The following is a 24831-nucleotide window of genomic DNA, read 5'->3' on the forward strand; positions in this document are numbered from 1 at the left end:
AATGTTTTCATTACTTCAGCTCTGCTGCCAGTGCCCTGGGGAGTTAAGCCTCAAGATTTACCCATTTAATAGGTATAACGTCCAAGCCTGTGGCACTGATTTGGTATTTCCGGTTGCCCCAAGCTGCCTTTCTCTGTTGGCTGTATGTCCGGCTGCACTCCTGCCAGGAAGCTCAACCTTGGGGCCCCTCTGGAGCCCTAGGAGCGGGGTAAACCCGTTCCCTGAACTCGCTTCCTTCCCCTGCGGGCACCGGACGGCACGGCGGCTCCGCAGTGACTGCCACCGGGGTCCCGCGGCTGCCCGGGCCCGGGCCCGATGCAAAGCCCTGGGGACAGAGCCCCGGGAGGTCAGGGGGTGCGGGCTGAGAGGTGCAGCGGAGGCGGTGGGGGGGGCGACAGCGCCAGAGCTCGCCCCCTCGGTCCCTCTCGGCCCCGCCTGACCGCGGCCGCCGTGCCCCTCCCGGGGCAGGGGCTGGGGCAGGCGGAGCGGGGCGGGGGAGAGGGGGTCGGAGCCGGCGAGGCGTGATCGCCCGAAGCCCCTCCCGCCTGCGGGGAAGCCTTAAAACACCCCGGCGAAGAGCAGAGCCTCGCACTCGGGAGCCCCGACCCACGGGCGGAAAGAAGCGCCTCTCTGAGCCGAGAGCCGCTCCGCTGCAGCCGCCGCCGTGAGTGCCGCGACGGGGCGGGCTGGGGACGGGCACGGGCAAGGGCATGGTAACGGGACGGGACGGGAGAGGGCCAGGGGGCGGCCCCGGGGGGAGCTGGGGAGGCCGCGCTGGTGCCGCCGTCGGGTCAGGCGCTGACAGCTGCTCTCCTCCATCCAACCCCGCCGTGCAGATGCAGGGCACTGTGAGGCTGTGGGTGTCGGTGCTGACTTTCGCCCTGTCGCTGCTGGTCTGCCTGGGGACGCTGGCAGAGGCGTACCCCTCCAAACCGGACAGCCCCGGCGAGGACGCTCCCGCAGAGGACATGGCCAGATACTACTCGGCGCTGAGGCACTACATCAACCTCATCACCAGGCAGAGGTAGGCAGAGCGGCCGGGCCAGCATCCCTCTTTCCCGCTCCCTGAGATACCGTTTTTCTTGACGAGGCTGACGGGAGGAAAGCGGGGTGCTCCCACACACGGGTGTCTCGCCCTGCTGCCCCCACCAACACGGAGGAAGACGTGGTACACAGGCTTCCTTTAGAGAGGGGCAGCACCCGGCGTGGCCTCTGGGTCCGGAGCTGAACTTCCACCATCCACGCTGGCAGAAGGGGCAGGGGTGTCAGTGCTGCCTCTGCTCTCATAGCCCTTTACAGCCCTGGCACAGACAGGCTGGCAGGAAGGAGCACACACTGCAGGGCAGTGTGCATGAGGAGAGGCCCCCAGAAGAGGGACAAAACATAACTAATCTGAGAGATGGAGAGAGTTAGGGCAGGAGAGCAGTGTCGCACTGCTGTTGCTGCCACCGACTTTGGTGAATATCTTGATGAGAAGAAGTGCCCTTCTAGCCTTAGTGAGGAGGTGTCATAGCCCAGATGCTTTGTGGTTTGCCGGCTACCTCATGCAGCTGTGAGTGCAAAAAAAGCACTAGTACCCACAAAAACTCTCCCAGAACCACAGGCAAAAACCCCAGCCCAAGCTGAAAGAGTGTGACCTGAACTTGCCTGGCTCTAAACTGGCTTTCCAGGGATGACCGTGCTTGTTAAAGTAGGGATAAAGGCTCCATCTGAAAAAGTGCCAGTTATTATTCAAAAACTGTTTTCTTTGGGAGCATCTGTCCATTTTAGACTGTGTGATTAACAGAAGTTTTCCCTGAGGTCCCTGAACAGTGTGTGACCCATAAGGACTTAGACATATTTATCTATTTGTTTAATATCAAAACCAGATGGGAGGTCTAAAATTAGGCTTTCATTTGTTCTTCTAGAAGTCTGAAGAATTAAATTAGAAGGGAGGCTATCATGTAACTGAGAGCTTTCCCAGCAAACCCATAACGCTGTCTGCCAGTGCACTAATAGCACAAAAGAGATGAGGAGGCTGATAGAAACACAGTTCTTCAGTTCTGAACTTTTAAAGCAGTATTCACAACTCGTTCATGTGTATGACATGCTTCTTTGTGATAGTTCTGTGCTCAGATAACTTCTTCCCAAGATTCCTGCTATAATAATCTGATCCTTGAGTTTTGCCCCTGCTGCCTATTTCCCTTGCATGTGGTGGGATCTCCAGGCTGGTCTCTCATCTCTTCTTTTGTTTCTTTCATCTCTGATTTCAAAGGTGGTTCCTCTCCAAAAGCAGCTTATATTTAAAAATATATATACAAATATATATATATAAATATATATACAAAAGAACACCAACCTAGCAAAATGAGCCCTTCTTTCTGTATTCAACATCTGTTTCTGGTGTGTGCCCTGTATGCTTGCTTTAATGTTGACTGTGTAGCTTTTTTCCCCTAATTTCTGGGGTACAAGTACCCAGCTCAGAGACTGAGACTTTTATTCTTCTGTGTGGGTCTGGGTTCTGAAAGGAGCAGAAATAGTTATTGTTGCTGATGGAGAAAAGAAAGCAGAATACAAATTTTGTTCTTCAGATCTTACCTAGATTTCTCACCCTCCCTCTCATATTTGAAGGGAACAGAATTGAGCTGGAAGCACAAGAAAGCTGGCAGAAAACCCGCACCTCAACAGCAACACATTTCATGGCACACATTTCAAAGTTAACTGCATAGGTTAACTGAAAAAGAAAAGCTGTGCTGTTTCCACTGTGTGGGGAATTAACAGTGCAGAAATAAAGTAATTGCCACCTCCGTTTGGAAAGCTCAGTCGAGCTCCTGGAGGTTGTGTGTTCCGACAGTGGCACAGGCACTTGCAAAAAGATCAATAACTTTGACAGCATTTAGGAGTGGTCCGTTTCAGATGTGCTCAAAGCTTTCTATCTTCTTACAGCTTTTTAGCTTTGACTTTTGTCCATGGTGCTGCTTGGGAGCCCTGTAACAGGGGGGATGTCCATGAGCTTGCCCTGCTTCTCATGAGGGTCTGTGAGCAAGCCATGCTTGGCCTCTAGCCAGACCTTGTGCCTGTAGCCTGGTCACCGTGCAACTGGTGAGATGGAGCACTAAGAGCACATTGATAAGGAAGTTAATCTTTTCTTTCCCTTCAGGTTCATCTGTTTTGTCTTGTTTGATGTTTCTGTGATTATGAATAACCTTTTGGCTCATCCTCTTGCTTTCTGCTTCTGACCTAATCAGGTATTTGTCATTCCCCCCTAACACACAGGGTCTTTACACCAGCTCCTATGAAGCTTCTTCCTTCCAGACCACCTTTTTCTTCTTCTTTTCCTTAGACCTTGTCTGTGTGGCTGCTTTGCTACCTCTCTCCTTTGAGATCCTTCTTCAGAGCCATCTCACTCAGCTTTAGACAGCTGTGCCCGTTAGCTTTACACTCCTTTGAGGTTAGCTGAGGGAAACTTGTAGAATGGAGGTCACCAGGATGCTGTAGCTTGTTCATGAGTCTGTGGCTGTTCAGTGCTGTAGCAAAACAGTAAGGCCATTTCTCCTGGAAGTGGCTTGAACTATAGCCAGGGCAGAGAATATCTGAAAGTGTGTCTGAGTTAGGCAGTACTGATGCTCCTGCTTCGTGTCAACACCCTTTAATGGAGAATGAAGCAGATTTGTTTTTTTTAATCAGTTTTCTGAATCAGACACATGAATCCTTCTGGAATCCCTCAGCTGCTGTTCCTGGTCTTGAACATTGATGGGATTTGACTCCCAAGACCCAAGTTCTCCTAAGAAACTTTGAGACTTCGCTGAAATCTGAGATACTATGTCCCTAATCAGAATAAGTATGTTTACTCTTCCATCCCTTTGACTTCAGCTTGAGTTGTGGGTTTTCAGCATGCCTGAAAAAAGACCTTGATATCTCAAGCTGATCATAAAATATAACCAGGTAATGTCACAAAGCTTGGAGCCCCATTCTTCTAAAACAGTGATGATAATTTGGTAAGTTTTTCCCAAACAGCAAACAAAGGCTTTCTGTGTTCATGTTTTCTCAGGGCTGGGCAGGGTAGACAAGGAGCAAAGCATGAAGCAGCTGGAGCAAAGATCTTCCAAGGCATTTGTTTCAGTAAGAAGAGATTGACTTTGTCCATGGCCTCATTTTAGTATGTCTGTAGAGTGCTTGTTTTGCAGTGGCAAAATAACAGGGCAGACAGGAGGCTCAGGCATCTGATACAGGAAAATCAGCCAGTTGGTCACAGTCAGTGTGTGTGCAGCTCTGCTGTGTGAGGACATTGCAGGTCCATCCAGCACCGGCAGCAGCACTGGTCTAGCCAAGGCACAGAAGGCATTCATATAAAAGGTATCTCCCCAACACAGCTGTCTTCATGATTTGACCAAATCTCTGCAGTCCGGGTGGCTGCCATCTATTTGTGATTCAGACAAAACTTTCTGAGAGATTAGCAGGAGTTTTGCTCAAGTGTGAGCTGTTGGAGCAAGTTGTTGATTTCTTAAATCAATTTCTTTAACATAACAGCAGATTAGATTCCCCCTCAGCTGAAGTCCAGGTCACATCCATATTAATCATAGTAGGGAACCAGAAAGAAATAAATCCCTTTGTGGTGATGAAGTGCAAGGTATTTGATTCAGCATCATGCTTGATTGCGTTATTGTAATAGCATTTTACTATGTATGGCTGGTTCTTTTCAGATACCTGCTTTCAGTCAGGTATCTGACTGAATTTCTTCTTTCTAAATTTATTAGATTAAGAAATTTACTTTAAATTTCTGAAACTGATGCTTTGTCTTTCTGGAGCATAGACGGTGTACTAGAATGAATGAGGCAATGTAAAAATACAAAGAGTTGAATAAAATGATTGAAAAGTGACATGTGTTTCTAATTTTCAGGAAATTATGCCATCAACAGGTAAAACTGCTGGAGTTTTAGGTATAGTTTAGGAAGAGTTTGTTGGATTTTTTTCTGCCAAGTTTAGATCAAGTTACAAGAGAAACATCTTGATAGCAATGGATAAAATGTAAGTCCTTACTTACACCTTTGATTTTTCTGGGATTAGAATTCCCTCAAGTGGCATTCACAAAGCTGTTGTCTGTTAATGCGCCTTGTAATTCAGACTGATTACATACACAAGTTATAAATCATGATCTTAATGCTTTCTAACCAAAGGAGTGTTTGCTCCTAAGAGTTATCACTCTTAGGCTAATGAATCCTTATAGTGATGAAATGTCTGTCAAGCCAGCTGCTCATTGTCACTTCTGTTTTCCTGGCAAAAGAGAGCAAATTCCTTCCCAACAACCAGGAATTGCAAATAGAAGGACATCTGCTATGTAAATAAAGGTAGCCAGTGGCATCCCATTTAATCGGAGAAGAATTCCGAATCAGAGTTTTCTTTCACACAGTCACATAGCTCCAGAGTGACGATCACCTTGGGGGTAGCTCAGTTTTTATGACCTAATGTACTATGTGTAGGGCAGCCCCAAATGTACTAGCTATCTTAAAAAATCTTGGCCGATTCCTTGGCTAATATGGCATACTGAGCTTTGTTTTCTGTTAACTTCATAGATAACGGTACCTCCTCATTTACATGTATATCCTGAGGAAGGGTACAGTAGCACCTAAACCAGTGAGAAAGTTAATAAAATGATGGAACTGGGTTTGAGGGCAAGAGTGACATGCTCTGAGGTCACATCATGTGCAGCTTTCCTCCTCTTCATGCTCACACTGGTAACGTGCAAGGTTCTAAAGTATCCAGCAACAGCTACCAGATTGAGAAATATTTAGGTTTCTCAATGCTATAATTCAAAATGATCATGAAAAAATACAGAAAAAAAAAAAGAAGTACTGAAAAATGAACATTTTCTCACATGGCTAAGTCAAGTTTATCTAAAATACTTGCTGAAAAGTTGTATTATGTCTGCTCTACCAATATTTTTTTCTGAAAAAAAACAAAATATTGACCAATGGTTCTGGCCTTAATCTTTATTTTTAAAAACTGACATATGTCAAAATATCATTTTTTTTATCTTTCCTTAGATATGGAAAGAGATCAAGCCCAGAGACACTGATCTCAGACCTCTTGTTGAGGGAAAGCACAGAAAACATTCCTAGATCCAGGTACGTATGAAGAGTTTTTTAGTGGTGTAGAGTTCTCATTTAGATTTAACAGTTTCATTTGTTATCAATAAATATGTTTCACAGGGAGAAAACATATGCCAGCAACAGATGGGTAAGCATGTCCTTAAAAGCATAAATTCCTGTTTTGTTAAGAGCTAGAACCACCCATGAATGCAATAAATGCCTTACCAGATACAATATAGTCCAAACTCCTTGTTTCCTGACTTTGGGAGCAGGCCATTCCTGCTCTTTGAGTGAAGGGAAGCATTCCCTCACATTGGTCCTATACTGGCCTTTATTACACAGAATTGTATGCTGATGCTTGATGATGATTCCTTACGTACTGTAGCCCCAAAGATGGCCCATTTCTACTTACTTGCTACTCAAACAGGTTTAGTTTTTTTCCTCCAAAGATATATAAGTGGTAAATATGTATATAGGTTAACTTATACACAAATGCATGGCTAGGACTGGTTTTTAAAAGAAACTATTTCACATTGGGTTTGTACCTATTATTTTGCAAAGGGAAGAAAGGCCTTTACATTTCCATTTGCACTCAGTTCAAAATAAGAGTGGTGTTACAAGTAACAGTGGGATTTCAAATGTACATGCTGTATTTATCTAGTTAGGTAACAATACTATAGCTATAATGTAAGATACTGTAGTAGTGACTACAGTTTACACAGATGAGAAGTATGTTGAAGAAGTAAGATGTAGAGGGAGTTTTAGCTCATGGAAAAAAAAATACTGGTTTCAATTTTATTCACAATCAAGCTCAGTTTAAGCCTTTACTGGTAGCCTGAAGTTTGCTGATATTATATCTACTGCAGAAATAAATGTTTTATGCAGTAGTCTCCTCAGGAGTCTACAAGCAACTGCTCTGCACTTTCATTAGCTTTGCAAAGGCTCAATTAGAGAAGTTTAAGTACTGAAATGTAATAGTTTGTAGCACTGAACTTGGGGCATTGATCTTCTTACTGAAAGGTGACCAAAATCTCTACTGCCATCAAGGGAGATTGACCATGAGATTTGCAGATCTGCGCGTAGGGAGACCATTGACTTATAGTTTGATGACTAACCACAGCTGTGGGGATGCAGTTTTCTCTGCAGATGCTTATGTAAAAACTGCATGGAGTGCAGTGAAATGTATTAGACTATTTTGTGTTTGGTAATGACAAGGCAGAGCCTTCACATAATGGGAAATTTCCGCTGCCATGAATTTGAGGCAACACACAGGGTAGTACAAATTCCAATACTCTCTGTAATTTTCACCCTTTCATAAGAAAACTTTATGGTTATTATTATTGTTTCAATAATGCTATTTATAACACACCAGGGAGCAAAAACTCATGAGCAAAATAACAAACTAGTCTGCATTTAAGATGAAGAATTGATGAGAAACAGATTTTTATTTCATACCCCCTGTAACACTATAACAGCACTTTAAACTGAGTATGGTATTTGTCATTCATCGATGACAATTATGGGAGTACTGGGAACAGTGATGTCTAGCTTCCTATCGATATGTTTTCTAGGATAAAATCCTCCATGGATTCTGAACCCCACTCCAGATTTTCCTCCATGTGTGGACATAATTAAGTCTTCTTTCTACCCAGTTCTGTTTTCATGGTACATCAGGAACTTAATTTCCTTGAGATATCTGTGCCTCTCTCTGAATTGGTTGAAATCATCCAGAGCATTTGAAAGCTGGTGGGGAAGTTAGGGGAGGCACAGTTAGGGGAGGCACAGTTAGGGGGAGTCCCACAGTTAGGGGAGTCCACAGGGGTGAACTGCTGACACACAGCACGTATGCCTAGGTACAACATGGCTGCCTAAGCCTTCTTTCTGAAGAAAGCCAGGCTGAATGAATGGAAGGCACCTGCTATTGTTCTAAACTGAAATTAATGCGGTATTTGTTTTAGAAATAGTTACATATGCAGCCAGTTAATGGAGCAGATTTATGAGTAAATTCTTCAGACAAAAACTTGATATGGCATGTTTCTGATCTTGTGGAGTCGTGAGAAAACATTGAATGCTCAATAACAGGATGTGTTCCTTCTGATACTGCCTTTTAAAAAGTTAGGTATCTAGCGTGAAATAGTTGTCTAGGCTGCCTTTGCAGCCAGTCAGAGATACGGTTATCCCCAAAATGAGCCTTCCATCCTAAAACGGGCAGGATATCAATTGCCCCCTCAAGGTGTCAGTGTCTCTCCAAGGACTGTGGAGGCAGACCAGATGTTTAATCAAGACTAGATGTCCAGCTTTTAGATGGGAGAAACGACGGCACATGCATTTTCTCTGGTCTTTCTCCATGTTCTTTCACTTGCTGACTTTTCTTTCTGTGTAGACGGAACAGCTGTTTGCAAGCAGAGGACCTCTGGATCAAATCTTGCCTCAGCACCCCTTTCAGTACATTTCAAATGTTTGATATTGAGCAGTGGAATACTATGATAATATTTTAGGATGGTGGCTGTGAACATGAGTTTTGTTTGAAGGTGTTTACAGCACAACGTGTTTTTTTTGGCTCAGTGAATTCTCTTTGGAAATTGTTTACTCCTGAGCCAGAGTAAAAAATACATCTTCAAAAAAATGATTGTATTTCAACGTATCATAGTTTTCCAGGTGAATCTCGGTAAGTGCTACTTGGTGGCATAAAGCAGCTTCGCAGTGAATCTCAGTGGAATAAAATATGACCCTAAGCAGCAATATAGAGAGGCAAGTTCTGGTACCAAAATACAGACTTCTGGCCATACACAATGCATCTGCTTTGATGGGAATTGCTTATACCATCTACAACTGCAAATATGCATATGTATTCCTTATTGCTGCTATTATTAACATGAAAATTTTACATAGTTCTGAGAGGATTTTTCAGAAGGGGCTTTAAATGTGTTTAATGAGGTTTTTTTTTTCATAATATATATTGCAGGTTTGAAGACCCTTCGATGTGGTGATGGGATTTTCAGCACTCCGTCAAAACTTTTCCTAGTTTTCACTTCATACAGCACACCTATGAAGCAAATCATAGCGTCATTCCCAGTGCATGCAACCATTGTACTGAATTCTGTAGAGTTTTTCCTTCATCATATTTGTATATACCTTTATTTAAATAAATTATTGTGCATTCCAAAATATAACATCCTAAATGAAAACAGTCAACTGTGTCATTGGTATAACAAAGAGTTGTTTTAAACGATTAAAACTGAATTATAATCTCCCTGCAGTCTAATGCATTGCCAACAACAATAGTGTCACAGTTATTATAGCAATTAGTGTGCAAAGTAAGATAAAGACATCATTTATTGTGGCCTCAAACTCAGCTCAGCTGCTTGATTTATGCAAAACTTTGAAATAATTTATCATAGACTACATAATCTAGGAAAATAGTGTTCTGAGAGGCGATTTTTCAGAATGACCAGACTAAAAACTTACTGAGTACTTACATTGACAAATGAATTAAGATTAATATCATTTTCAAATTACAAAGGAATAAGTCACTGCCTTATTCTGCTAACTCCTCAAAACTGGTTTGAAGCTTGGCTGTAAGCCTGAATTATGAATTTTAAAGGAAACAGATGTAAGATCTTTGTTTTGGCAATTCGCAAAGCAGTAGGAAACTTCTAAAGTAATTCATAAACCAAGACAAATCTACAGCTATTTGTGCCAGCAAAAATGTGTCTAACATTGCCAAAGGCCTTGTAAAGGAGCACACTGATAAATCACAACTCTTTGGGTACCTGCAATCTGAACCTTTCTCATTTGGAGCCATTTGTGGTTTCTGTTTCAAACCCAGGAAGCTTACTTGGAACAGGGATTAGGGAAACTGTTTTCAGGTTTTCATTTTCTTTTTTTTTTCATTGTATTTATTCCATCACTGGCCTAATGAGGGACAGACATGATCTCAAAACTCCTGTTCCAAGTAACATAATATAATAGCAGCACGTTACCCTTGTTCTTAAATGGGTTTAATTCACAGATATATATCTTGCAGTATATTGAGGATCCACATTGGGTATGACATAAATGTTGGTCCTTGGTTCCTGATATTTAGGTACAACTTCTTTTAATTAGACACTGTGACTAAACACTGCATAATAAAGCACATTAAAAAGTTCCAAACTGGAAAAGAATCAGCATGAAGATTTAATGTATTTACATCTCCTTCCTGCTTTTCAAATGTTTCCGCATGTTTGTTATCCCCAGGAGAGATGTGTCAGCACAAGTAAGTTCCAGATTTCCATAAATGCACACTGAGTGCATTCACAAAGCATTACCAGGACTGGCCAGCTTTTGTGGCCACACTGTTTTCAGTAAAGCATAGCGTATTTTTCCTTTTCATAAAACACATGGGTGTTATTGGAATGGGCAGATTTTGCTCTCAGCAGTTGTATAAACCATGGCCACCCAAGACAGTAAGTGATAAAGTTCAGAGGGACTCCAGGATGGCCACAGGTTGTTGGGGTTAGCAGGTGCCCATCAACTGCCGGGCAGGACCTGCTGGGTTAGAGTCCACATAAAGTTCTGCTTTGAATAATTATTAAAATGAAAACTGGAAATTAGTGAGGTGTCTGCTATACAATGTCTCCAGCTCCTGGTAGTTCCTAGAATCTCTCTAATGACCACGTAAATGATAAAGCCAGTAGATTAACTCACGTTGCTTAGCACTATCGTTACAAATCTTAGTGGAGAAAGTGTGAGTTAAAGGAGCATCAGTGAATGCTAATTGAGCTGTTCCACTCAATTACCTGAGTTTTCTTGAACTTCAAAAACACCCATCTGTGTAGAACAGCTAGAAAAATCTAAAAAATGTCAGGTTTATCATCTCATGAGCTGTCAAAACCAGAAGGAAGGCAAAGCACTCTCACAGTGTTTATCTATCCACAGTGTGCTATGATTTTCTTTCTAAAATCTTCCTGTGTTCACTGGGGCAGACACAATATTGCTGTAGAAATCCAGTGCTTCCTTGTGTACTTCATATAGCAATCTTGACAGGTCAGAACATTGAAAATGGTGGATTAGCTCTCCAAACTGCAGGACAGGCTTAGAAAATGAGCTGTGCAAGGAAGATAAATGCTGGATTTGTTTGGTGTAGCTTCTGCATTTTGACTTTAGGGTTAACCTTTTCATCTTTCTCTCTCTAACCATGAGAAACAGAATAAAGGCTGAAATTTATGTCAGAATGTGAAGAAATGCCAGGAAAAACAAGACATGAGAACCATAAAAGTAGGTGATAGCATTTTCTCCTTTATTTAGTGCAGGTTTGAAATCATAAGGAATGTACATAGATAGGAGTAAAACATCTAAGAGAGTCCACTTTTACCTTTGGCAATTTCTGTAATTTACATCATGGTTATGCCCAACTTTGATTCAAACAAAGAGGGGATCCAGATGATCCCATGTATCTTCACTTCTCAGAGATGAAATTCTCTTTATCCTTTTCTCTCTCCATCCCTAGAAGCCTAATCCATTGCAATGCTTTCAGCTCTGAAAGTCTTCTGTGCCAAAAGGCACAAATTCCCCAGTCCTCCTCTGATGGCTATTTCACTTCTTCCTGCCCATGGAGTGAAACGTCCCTGCGACTGGTGTTTGACCCAACTGGGTCACCTGGTTGCCCACTGCCCTCCTCCTGTCCTGCTGCTCCCCCCCTTCTCTGGCAAAGGGGAAAGAACCATCTGTCAAGCTGAATTTTCCTCACTTGTCATTTGAGAGGTGAAACCCTGCCCCGGTAGCAAGAAGGCATGGACAGCCTTCTGCAAGGCAGGGCAGCTTTGCTCTGCCAGATCATCCTGAACACAGGGGATCACGGTGTCTTTGCTCTTGGCGGGGGGTTGTAACCAGATGATCTTTAAGGTCCATTCCAACCCAAACTCCTGTGATTCTGTGACTATGACTGATCAGGAAGGAGAAGACATCCCCATTGCGACCTCCACCATCACCTGCCAGAAGACGCAGGGAAGCAGGGAGGTGCTGGTGGTATAGAACTGGAGAGTATGTGCTAGTGATCTTAACAAATGTCCTGGCCCAGATCAGACCCTGGAGGCTGCAGCACTGGTTGCCACAGGCAGGCAGCTGCTCTTCATCACGGGTATGAGGAGGGAAGCAGGGGACCCACTACAGAGCCCCAGTGCTTGTGTTACCAGCTGGTAACCATTAGCCACTGAAAGTCAACAAAACACTTTAAAGCAAAATCCAGCAGAAGATAGGCCAGAATTTGTTGTGACAGGGACTCTATTTATCCTGTGAATTTTCCCTGGGAATATTTCTGAAGTCAGAAGAAGAGAAAGAGCAGAATACCAGGAATGAGCAGCCATGGCTTTGTAATGCAAAAATCAAGAGGAGAACATGCCTCCTTTGCATTTCCAAGATGAACTATTGTAAGACGTGGGTGCTCTTCATTTTCCTTTGTGCAGATGCTTTATAACACCCCCTCAATTTTCCCCAAAAACTCTTCAGATTAAAAAAAAACACAACAAAACCTGGTAAGAATAAATTCCTTTCAGGAAGGCTTTCATTTTTCAAGTGTTAGGAAAACTTGTATTAGGAAATATTTCCTAGAACACCTTTGCTTTCATTAATTTATGTTTTCTCATGAAATCAAAAGCATTACAGGTTTTAATTGCTTTCAAGGTTCAGTCCAGAATATTCTTCTCTAGATATTAATGGAAAGGAAAACAAGCCATCGTCTTCCTCCCACCCTGCACGAGTCAGCTGTTTCACAAGCAGAGTAACTGTTACTGGATCTGCACAGTGTATGTCTAGGAGTAAGAAAAGGTAAAGCATCTCCTGGGACTGCCCCTAGTGCAGATACACAGCTCTGAGAAACACCTTTCATGGGTGTGAAAGCGTAGCCCTTAAAAGAGATTCAGTTTGGCAAAAAGCGAGTGGTTTATATCAATCCCCATGTTGCTATTTAAACCAGCAAAAAGCAAAGCAAACCAGAGCTATGGCAGCTCTACAGTAGCTGGGATGTCTTGTGTGTGAACCAAATAGGTGGATTCTAACCAAGGGAAAAAGAGTTTCTGTATGGATTTTAGTGAAGTCAGAAAAGCGAATGCTTACTTCTCAAGACCCCCAGGGTTATAAATCATTAATAAGGTTATAAATCAGTGTCTAGCTTCCAGTCAACAGCTCACAAATTCTGGATTATCACATCAGAATTTGAAATTATCTCAGAGCTGGCTGTTTAATTTTAACTTTCAATAAAGTTTTCCTGTTAAAAAAGATCAATGAGTAATTTAACACACACAATAATGAAAATTAACCCCCCCTCTTGCTTTGTTTTGCTGGGTTAGTACCCTAAGTGTGACATTACTACTGAGAGGAAATTGCCTACCTAATGCAGTAATTCTTATCAACCGAGTGTATTTTGTTTATCTGGCTGTATTGTTATCAGTCATTTATTAATCTGTATTACAGCAGCACCTGGAGACTCCAGATATGGGACTCTTTGTGCTCCAGTCTGTAAGACCATAACAAAAGTATAAGCCTAGACTGGAGAAATATTCAATCCACATGCAAAGAAAGAAAATGGGAGGAAACTTGGGCTCACAGATAAACATGGTAAGTAAGTTATAGTGATCCTCCTGCACCTGCAGGCTTATCCTTATAATCTCTCTCATTACAGCCATTAAGACTGGGCTATAAAATGGGTAGTGCAATGTTATCTTGTTTCCGGTTAATATATGTGTCTGCTAAGCTCTCTCTTATCTAATTTATTTGCTTTTCTTTAATGACGAGGTCTCTTTCAGGCGCAGAGAGCTTCCAAGCTATATTTAGTCTGGACCCACAAGAATATCCCACCTGCGATAGACACCCAGCTCATCTTGCGCTTGCTGTGGACCGTGAACTCCCACTAAACTCAGCCTAAATTCAAGACTATAAACATACCCTAGGGCGATTCAGTCCTGGAGGTAAAGGGTGAGCCTGGGGCCAGGCTGTCAATGCTGATTACAAAGAGTACCAACCACCAGACTGTAGTGGTAACTGGATACACTCTGGGTTCGAGAAACTGTCTGGAGAGAACTTCTGTGCAGTTTAGAGACTTATTATTGCTAGTTGTTTAGGTCTAGGACCATTTTTAGAGTTTGGGTTAAGGCAGGGTTGGACCTGCATTTTAGACAGGTTAGTCTGTAGTGTGTGATGGCAGATTTACTTCTTGTCCTTGATTTGTTAGATGCTTTTCTGTCCACATGAAATGCTCTTCACAAGGGCTCTCTGGTGAAGGGGAAAGAGCAGGGTTCACAGGTGGCATCTCCACCTGGAGCCCTATATGGGGCCAGCAACCAAGTCAGATAATGGGGACAAGAAGAGCAAAACTCCTGAATTATCACAAGAGAACCTGGACCAGAGAGTCAAAACCGCTTACATGGCCATGTATGCAGATAGAGGATCACTGTTCTTTTTTTTTCACACGTGTTGCCTGATTTGTAATGATCAATGACTGCTTCAAATGCTTGGGAAAAGTCCATGGGCCACTTTGAGACACAGGATTGCACCTAAATTCACAATAAGCTTTGTGGGTTATGGATCTATGTTACAGACTGTCACACAGAGACTGGTGATCAGCTCAAATTTCAGACTTTTCTTCTTTTCCCATGCACTGGATAGGGGGTCCTGGCCCATGGGCTGTTGATGCTGGCAATGCAGTGCCTTCCAGATGTGGGTCTTAAAGTGTTTAAGTACCTTTGGATATGTGGCTGGAGGGATCCCAGTTTCGACAAAGTGGAAGAGCCATGAGATATTCTTGCAGATACAGCTAATGGTGACTGTAACATTACTGAACATGGCTTTAGCAGTTCTTTGTCAAAGAAACATGTTTGTATCAATTAAGAATGAGGGTTTAGGAGATTCTGTGCTAAGCAGGTGACTGGCTCTTTAAGAGTTCTTTCATACTTGTCTTTGCACAAGTTTCTGTGTCCCATCTTTAACATCTCTTCCTTTAAAAAGCACCTTTCTAGTTTTCTGTTCTTGGTTGGGTTTCTTTTATACGGAAGAAAAGAAGGACTGCAATTTGATGTTATTCTGCATTTATGATGCGAATTATTTTCATAGCCAGGGATAATTTTCCTGAATTTATCCATTCATTCACTCCACCGTGTTTCTGACCATTACTGTGGGTCAGCTCTTCCCCACTGAAATCGGCTGGAATTGCTGTCTTTCAACACACCCTTTTACAAATCCTGTTCCATCAGTAATGGCGCAGATTTGTACAGATTTTTCTTATTTTTTCTTAACAATTGCTCCAGTACTTGTTTCACTCATTATAAAACTTGGAGGTAGATTTCAACTAAGTCATCTAAACCAGGAAATAAACTTTATTAATTGAATATAAATAATCCAAAGGCTTGGACACTTTTTGGTGCGGTCAGCTTTTTCTAAGCAGAATGGTTAAATCAGATTAATCAGAAACATTAACTTGCTTTTGATGCATTCATAATTGAAACATTTTAACTTTGATGTAGTTGTTTGCTGCTTTCAAATCAGCAATCAGAAAAAGGCAGAAAATTACTGACTTTTGATGTGAAGTTTTGTGTTATGGTAGCAGGGCCTTAACTTAAATCTGCTTTTAAAAGATGAAATGCATTTAGAACTGCTTAAAAACGCATCTTAAATTGGCTGCCTTATCTGTCTAAGCCAGCAGTACGTTTTACATTTCTCCAGTGGCCAATGGTGGTACCCGGGCCTGCTGCAGCTCAGCACACGTCACAGTGTCTGTGCTTCAGCACTCGCTGTGACTGTCACAATACCTACACTGGAAGGACTAAAATACATTTCCTGTACCGTGAGTCAGACCTGGGTATTAATAATGAGTTGCATTTAAGTGGGAAGAAATAATTCTTCAGTTATCAGCTCTGATTTACCAGCTTCTTTAAAAAGGAAACGTACTCAAACCCCCTGAAAATCACCTGCAACAAAGAAAGAGGTTCAGCTTTATGTTCTAACAAGGAAAGGGGCTGAGACAATGTATGTGTTAAATTTTCTTCAGCATGTTTCTCCCTGGCCAGATGTTACTCCAGGCATTCAGTTAATGCAGCTTCTCTCCATATCACCCTCCTTCTCTCCTTAGACTGTTAATGCTCCTTTTCTCCTTTATATCATTTGATGGGGAGCCTACTGCAAACTTCAAAGGTTTTCAAAGGGGCATTGGCTGTCCCTAGGCCCATGTCACACAGAGAAACATCTGCTACCCTACAGCTGAACAACCAAACGTGCAAAAATACAAGCTCTTCCTCTTGTAGCGTACCTGAGGATCTACAAGTATATTCCTGCTTTAAAATGTAGTTAAGGTGCCTTAGATTGATGTTTCCTATTTCTTCACCAGCTGGATAGCTATTATCTGAGTGAGGCTGGCTTACAGGCATTGCATCTACCCAGTAGCTTGCCTTCCCTGTTCATTATCACACAGTGGCTAACAAAGAGAACAGTTTTTACATGGAAAATATGCATGTCTAATGCACTTTTTTTACCTGTTTAATGTTACTTAGAAGTAAGAAGGGATGACCATGTGATTTTGCCAGCCACACAGGTTTTATGCTAAAGTCATCTTCTTTAAACTTGCAGTACCTTACTTCACATACACTGCAGTAGAGTGAGCTTTTCCCTGGTACTGTGACCCCCTAGTTGTTCCTCTCCTTTAAGAAATCTGTTCAGACATCTCCCTGTCAAACCTGCACTGTAATGACAATTCCCATTCATTGATCTAATTATATAACTTGAGGCAAAGCTAAATCAGATGGAAAAATTGTCACTTTGAAATGTCAAAAATGAATGAATTGATGGGATTATTTTTTTTTTTTAAGTGGTTGTAAGGGATTTTACCATAGACCGTGGTTAAACGGAGATCTGTGCACTATATCAAGAAGTGATTAAGGACATGTGTTTGCCCTTTTTCACTATGGTTGGAAGTGGTTTATAAGGTGAACACTGAATTGTGACATATACTTAATCATAGAATCATAGAATGGTTTCAGCTGGAAGGGCTGGAAAGCTCATCCAGTTCCAACCCCCTGCCATGGGCAGGGACACCTTCCACCAGAGCAGGTTGCTCCAAGCCCCATTCAACCTGGCCTTGAACACTGCCAGGGATGGGGCAGCCACAGCTTCTCTGAGCAACCTGTGACAGTGTCTCACCACCCTCATAGTGATGAATTTCTTCATAATACCTAATCTCCTCTCTGTCAGTTTAAAGCCTTTCCCGTTTGTCCTATCCCTACTTCCCTTATAAGAAGTCCCTCTCCAGATTTCTTGTAGGTACCCTTTAGGCACTGGAAGCTGCTCTAAGGTATCCTCTGAGCTTTCTGTTCTCCAGGCTGAACAAACCAAACTCTCTCAGCCTGTCTCCATAGCAGAAGTGCTCCAGTCCTCTGAGCATCTTCGTGGACCTCTATGGACTCACACAAGCAGGTCCACGTCCCTCTTGTGTTGGGGGCCCAAAACCAGATGTAGCAGAGAATCAGCTCCTTGTTGTACTGGATCAACATAATGTGGTTGCCTTACTGTCTTAGCAAGATTTTGTGTTAGTCTCTCTGTGGAAATTACACATTCCAGGCAGCTGGCACTGGAAAGGTACATTAAAAAGCTTTGTTTAACACAGGTTGCTAGGAGCTCCTTGCAATTCAGAGTGGAGACCGTGGTGAAGGCTGGCAAAAGTCCTCCGCGCTTTATTACAACACACAACACACCTCTGACCAGCAGCTGTGTTGGCCATGGAAACCTTGTTAGCAAAACCCCATTGGAGCTCATAGAGGGGTAAAAAGTTATTTTAAGAAACCATTGTGTCCTGTGACTTTTGGGGACCAGATCTTTTTGCCTATGTAAACTCAAAGGGGACACATTTCGTTGAGAGACAGCAAATATCAAAGATGAAACAAGACTAAACATAAATGAGGGACTCATCCTCAAGTGGCCACCAAGCAATTGGCAGGTCTGAGGGACAGAAACATGAATGAGCTTTCTTGCCCCTTTCCTCCCATCTTCTTCCTCCTCCTGTGACTGGTTTGGCCATCAGTGCCGGAGTAGCACCAGCATCTACAGTCATGTGTATTTATGAAAATCATAGTAACAGAAGAACATCAGCAGTCAATTAGTCATTCTATCTGCCTTTCTCAGCAAGGATATTTCTAGCTGCACGTGGAGGGAACTGTGAAATGCACACCTAGATGCTCAGGATGGAAAGCTTGTAAAAAGACCTGGCCTGCTACTTGCTAAAATATGCCGGGTTTTAATTCTATATAGTGGATGTGGAAAGAGAGAAATGGGAGCTGATTCATGAGTTTTGAGTGCTCAGCTGGAAGACAGACGTTTCTATTCCATCTTCTTCCCGCTCCCCTGTGTAATCTTTTGGTCAGTTGTAAAGAAAGGGCCCAGAAATCTTTCTCTGTCAAATGCATGCTGGCTCATGAAAGGTAGCTGTTCACAGCTCTCACCTCACCAAAACAGCTCAGCTGACCAAGTTTGGACATTCAGTGCCCAAACTAGGACTGCTGCTGAATCCCTGTGTTTTCTCAGCAATGGTAATTCCAACTCCTGTTCTCACATCTCGGCTTCTTGGCTTTTTGGACTATCCTTGCCTACAGTGTGGAAGTAAACATCACCAGAAAAGCTGTAATGAAAAGCACATAAACATAAGCCACAGCAGCTCAGATAATCAGTATGTGCTCTCTGAAAAGAGCATTTCTTTCTTCTGTGGATCTTATGTGGCTGTTTTTTATTCTAAGAAGATGCCATATAAAATAATGTTTTTTTGCCTTTTTTATGTTACTGTTTGCTTGCTAAAATAGTTTTGTACAATAAAACAAAGAATAAAAACCCAGTGGGATCATTCAGTGAATCAGATAGAGGAAAACATATTGGCACACCTCAGGGGTTTTACGCCTCTTTCTTAGTCTGTCTATCATAGTCTGCTATTAGAGACACAGCACTGAATTCAGCTGACCCTTTGTGAGTCTTGTGGCAATTCCTATCTCTGTCTAGGTAAGCAGTTTCATTAATAGTGTGTATGGTCTGTGTAAACAGCCCTGCTTTCTTCCCATCTCTGCTCTAATAAGTGCTGGTTTGAAAAGTACAGCCCAGGAAAAGAATATAAAACATAGAATTGACCTTTCACTGGCCTGTAACATAAATGGCATTGGGAACATTTCCATGATGAAGAGGTGCTTCCAGAAAAACAGGTGTAATAGCATATAAAAGCCACTTGATAATAATTTTATGTGGCCTCCAATATTCTGCATTCCGCTGGACCCTAACTGGTATGAAATTGCACCTCATGTTGCAGAGATGTTCTTTGAAACCTAAAGGTTTCAGTAACAGGATACCTGAGAGTTATATTTAAAAAGGACCCTCCCCAGGACATGTAGTAGATTTAAATTTTCTTGGGAAGAACCTCTTAGGATTCCAGTCTTGGAAGTTATGGACTCGAATTTCACTTCGGCATCGATGTTTTCTCTTTTTACATTTTTACCAGGGATGGCGCAATGCTCACTCCTTTTCTGCTCTGACCAAAGGCTGGACCTGCTCTGCTCAGGGCCCTAAAACTGCTCCATGCTCAGTGGAGGCAGCAGCTTCACTGCCTTGTGGGATCTTTAGTAGCAAGCAGAAGTGGGCAGAGAAGAGTATGTGTGGAGAGGGATGGAAATTACTGTTTCACTCCTCAATCCCTAGTTGCCCTCACCCCTCAGGGACTGCAGAAAGAGGGGGATTTTGGAGGAATAGGGAGACAATGAGGCATTTCCTGGAGTGGAAATTGTTTGAAGAGAGACCACAGACCTGTGACTCCTTTGCCAGGGAACTGTCAAAGCCAACTTGGCTCCCACTGCAGCAGTGAAATGGTGAAGGGCAGCCTAGTAGGGATCCATGAGTACATTTCACACAACTTCAGGGTGGGTACAATAGATGCAGCCCATCAGTGCTGGTTCACCTGGCACAGCATCACCAGTCAGCGCTGCACTGGGCAGCACCAGGTGATGCTCAGAGGAGCACTAACCCCCTATCTGGGTACAGGATGGTGCATCTACTGCCACTGAGATAATTAGACCTAATTGTTTTTATGCTTGCATGAAGTAGGATTTTTGCAAATCCCCCCCATTATCAGCTGCCTGCCTGGAAAAAAAATAAAATACAGTCAGTTCACAAACCTGAGCATTTTTGGTGGTGACATTACTGTAAATGATGTTAACAGGATCTGGATGTTACACCTTGCTGCTCAGTGAGTGGATGGCATATTTTGGAAGATTTACTCATTTCATTTATGCCTCTTAATGAAGGGAATGTGATCAGATGTTTCTTCTGTATTGTTTAGAGAAAAGCTCTAAGGGAAATACTTGGAGAGTGCAATGACCTATTAAGTTGCCTGATTTGTGGCTGCAGCTGTTTCCTTTGTGCCAGCGCAGGCAGGAGGGGTGATTCATGCACGGTAAAAGATCACTCTTGCATTTGGTTTGCTGTGAGCTGCTCTTCTGTACCCTCCTGCACTCCCTGTGGCATTGGCAGGTTTGGGGTACTCAGCCAGAGCATCTCAGTGCTGCAGGAGGAGGCACATCCATGCTCCGGCCTGGAAGAACTGTTTTGAGGCTGCAGAAAACCCATCAGTGATGCAAAAAAAAGCAGCAAGATGCCAAGTTTCTGCTGATCAGGTTAAAGGAGGCCAGAAACATGCCTGCTTAAGGAGTATCAAGCAAGTTCCTGTGTTTTTAAATAAGGATCCGATATCCACTTCCAGAGAGGCATGGTGGGCCCCAGCCCATGCAGTCTGAGTATTGCTGCCTATGCACAGGTACCATGGCAGTGAAAGAGGGCTGGAGACTGGAGGTGTTGACGAGCCCAGGGCAGAATTTGGCTCTAAGGCTTGCAGAGTACCAGACTGGTACTTACCCGCCTCTGATATGCTTTTTATGCAAAATAACAAACATCGTGTACTAAAAGACTGTCATTGCTGGAAACACTGTGTAGATCACGGGGCTGTACACTCCCATGTTGAATGGCAGAGGATGAAGGTGACTTACAACGGTATTGGTAGAATGACAATCTTTAGGTAATTTCTGGAACAAAACCTAAAAACCGCTAAAGTACTTGAGGCAAATTATAACACCCACCTTACAATTTTAATGCCACCTTAAACTGTATTCTGCATCAGTCAGCTGTGGGAGGAGATGACATAAACAGACAATTAATGTTTCTTTTCACTTGCCAGTCAGGATTGAAAAATATGGTCACTGAGCTGTCTTTTTCTGACATTTTCTAAACAGCTTTACACTTTGCAGAGAAGCTGCCATCAGTCCCCATGCTAGAGCTGGGCTGCAAGCAAAGGGGAGAGCATCTGCATTTTACCAGGTGGACTTTCAGCATCCATGAGCACCACTTGTATTCCCATTGACCATGAAACTCCCTGCTTGCTGTCTAGGGCCACGTGTTTTGCTAGGTGTGGTGGAGTAAGGGCTTCTGAGGGTTGGAGAAGGGTTTGCTCTCCCCTGGTTGGCCCCAAGCAGGGCTCTTTTGGGGCAGTACTGCACTCAGTGCCACCCAGAGCTAGACAGGGCCAGAAGAAGACCTCTTTGTCATCATGAAGCCATGGTGGCAGGTAGTTGCACCATTCTGACATACCGTTTAGGTCTTTTTTAATCAGTATTTGTACTTGAAGTATTACATAAGTACAACTAACAATCTGTGATTGAATACCTGAGGGCACAATGCTTTTTGGAGCAAACCACACCTTCCCCTTGGTGCCCATCACGGCACAGACTCAGCTCCCTGGAAACTTTGGGTTGTTTCCCATTCAGCACTGTATGTCAGGTACCTAGTAATGAGTTACACCAGTGATTTTAGGGTTTTGAGCAGAACTCTAAAACAGTTTTGGGTTCCATGCCTGCTATCTGCACTGTCAGCAGTGATACTGCGGGTACTGACAAGCTGAGCTCGAGCTATGTTGTCTTACAGGAGGTGGGTGGTGGGGAAAAAAAGATCTGTCTTTTATAAATATATTTGGATAATTGCATTTATGAAAACCACCTTTGTGTCCTTTCCCACTCCTTTCTGAAGACGAGAGTGCTAACAAAAGGAAGTCTGCTATTTTATCGCTCTGGGAATAACCAGATTCCTGACTTTTCAATCATAATTTAGATTTTTTTCTTTAAATGTCATACATTTTGAGTGTGATTGAATTGCTGCCAGAATTTTATTAGATAATTGGCACAGTACTTCTCCCATCAGTGAGCCACTGAAGAGAAAACGCAGCAAAGGAGGGAAAAATAGGAAAATGGAAGAAACAAATAGGAAGACAAGAAAATGGAAGTAGCAAACTTAAAAGCAAACAGTGTTTTTAATAAAAAGAGTGTGAATCACAGCCTGGCATCAGCTTTATAGCTCAGTTTCACTCAGTTAAACTATGGAACAGATTAAAAAAGCCAAGCTTCCAGGTGTGATTTGGGTCTGATTTAGTTACCCTGCTGCAGTCTCCTCTGTAGGGAGTCTTCTTTTTATTTAAATCACTATTATTCCTGATCGTGAATATCTGGCCCATACCTAAATTAGCATGATGTCAACCAAACCTATGCACAAATCACCAATTACATCCATTGAAACCTGAGTATGTTCTGGAAACACAATCAAGCAGCTCTGCCTCTATTAATTGGGTTCTCCAGTTTCCTTGATAGAACTGGGGAAGCTGCTTCCCACAGCTTATGCTATTTAAGCTAATCTAGTGAAAGGGAGGGAGAGGTGAACACACTACAGTGAGGTGACACAGGGTGGACTGGTAGTATGTCAGCCCTCCTGCAGCACGTGGGTACCTCGTGTGGGTACAAACATTACCAAAGGTTGTCACCAGGGACCCACGGTTGTATGCAGGGCACAGCAATTGTCCAGCTGCCTGTAACCGAAGTCACTCCTTTCTGTGTGAAACAAAAGCACCCAGCAAGGATTTGCTCTGGTCAAGTTGTGCAGCTTTTCCACAGAGAAAAAGCAGAGAGGGATATGCAGCAGCTTAGGTTGTCAGAGGTGTAGTAGTCTGAAGAGAATTGGATGAATCTGAGTAAATAAGTTTGATAACTACCTTTAACATTGCTGCAAACAGGTATTAAAATCCCTCAGTGAAGAAGGGACTGTATGCATGTATGCATATAGCCTTCCACTAGAGGAAACAAGCACAAGGTGACACCAGGTCAGATGACCACATATTGAACAATTTAAATGCAACCTGGAGAGGAACTGGTTTCAGAGCACAATAAAAAGGAAACATGGCTTATTTGGGCTAATGAAGCCATTAGTCATACTATCAGAAAGGTGTATCAGAAAGAAGTTAGTAAAACCAGAAATCTCATTTTGAAGGAAGCTGTATTTCTTAAAGGGTAGTAAGAAAAACTTCCCTTCCCTTCCCTTCCCTTCCCTTCCCTTCCCTTCCCTTCCCTTCCCTTCCCTTCCCTTCCCTTCCCTTCCCTTCCCTTCCCTTCCCTTCCCTTCCCTTCCCTTCCCTTCCCTTCCCTTCCCTTCCCTTCCTTTTGTGTTCTCTTAACTCCCATTTATTTATTGTTTTTAGCTTTAAAAATGTGAGTATCTATCTGGGGGGAAGGGCAGTGCAGATATTCATAATAAATAGGAAATGTATTAATCACATTATTCTAGGAAGTCAGACCATAGATCTTCATATTTTCAGAGATCACTTAATCATTTTGTTCCCTTCCCCCTGAAGTGAGTCAGATTACTAACCACTTCACTGTACCTGAAGGCTGTACAGCATTTTGTCAGTCTCTTCATGGTTAACCTCTTTGTCATAATATTGATTTTTAACGAAAATATCCTTTCTGCCTTACTTAACTTTGAGATGCCACAGAGCCCTGTAACTATAGCTATCTTTAGATTGTCTAATCTTGGTATTTGAAATCAAGTTACTATGTCTAATCAGGTCTTCCCAGAAGTGCCTTGCTAAAGCCACGCAAGAGTTCATTAAGAAACCCATCTGATTTCAGATCTGCCTCCTGAGGGCTCTTCTCAACCCCAGAATTACACACAGCATTTTGCAAGAGACCACTCATGACAGCCTCCCCTCCTCCCCTTCTCCCCACCCCTCTGAAGAGCAAGGCAGAGCCTGAGATGTTGCAGAGCCTGTGAAAACGGAGGGGGCTATGTGCAGTGTCTGCCGGGAGCAAGGGATGCTGCTGAGCTCCAGGAGAGGAAGAGTTGGCAACATCAGGGACCTGTGGTGTCGATGTGATGGCTGTCAGGGAGAATCAGCTTCATGGTACAGACACTGGTACTAAAATCCTGGGATATTGCTTGGATGCAAACATGCAGACAGAGTCTGGCCTTGGCTGGGAGGGACATGTGTCCGTGGTAGCTGTGCTCCCCACAATACAGCTGAACCCATACACCCTTCAAGCAGCTCAGCAGCAGGAGCACATCCCATGGGTCCGATCCCTGCTCTGTGAGTGCCTGCTGCACTCTGTGGTGTTGCACACCAGCTCTGCTCTGTAACCATCCAAGGACCCAATGCAAACTTCAAAGAACATAACTACTGTGTTTGCAGTATGCCATTTGCCTGTGCCATGGCCTGGAGGACAAGGAGAAGGTGTGCTGTTGAGGGGAAAGACCTGGAGTAGGGGCAGGAGGTCCCCATGAAGTGGAGGAGTCTGCAGATCTCTCTGTGGAGACCTGGCAAAGGGAGATGATCGCGGCACCCAGCCCTGCCCCAAAACCAGTTCAGGCACTAAGATGAGATCTTGGTTGAGGTCAATGTGCT

The 24831-nt window shown here is 43.2% G+C and overlaps 1 protein-coding gene across 2 annotated transcripts; it reads left to right on the forward strand.

Moving 5' to 3' along the window:
• Nucleotides 1–466: 466 nt before the first annotated feature.
• NPY (neuropeptide Y) lies at nt 467–9258 on the forward strand. Of its 2 annotated transcripts, none has more exons than XM_062622547.1 (4): nt 467–664; nt 837–1024; nt 6024–6104; nt 6189–6255. In XM_062622547.1, exons 2-4 carry the CDS (start codon nt 837–839, stop codon nt 6238–6240), a joined length of 321 nt encoding a protein of 106 aa, XP_062478531.1. In that variant the 5' UTR covers nt 467–664; the 3' UTR covers nt 6241–6255. The 2 variants fall into 2 exon arrangements, with proteins under 2 accessions (XP_062478531.1, XP_062478532.1); XM_062622548.1 differs by lacking the exon at nt 6189–6255 and adding an exon at nt 9034–9258 and having other exon boundaries at nt 472–664.
• Nucleotides 9259–24831: the final 15573 nt, after the last annotated feature.

Source organism: Pezoporus occidentalis, unplaced genomic scaffold (genome assembly GCF_034315485.1).
Source record: "Pezoporus occidentalis ecotype Australia unplaced genomic scaffold, CSIRO_AGI_Poc_V1 ctg243, whole genome shotgun sequence".
NCBI classification, from domain to species: Eukaryota; Metazoa; Chordata; class Aves; order Psittaciformes; family Psittacidae; genus Pezoporus; species Pezoporus occidentalis.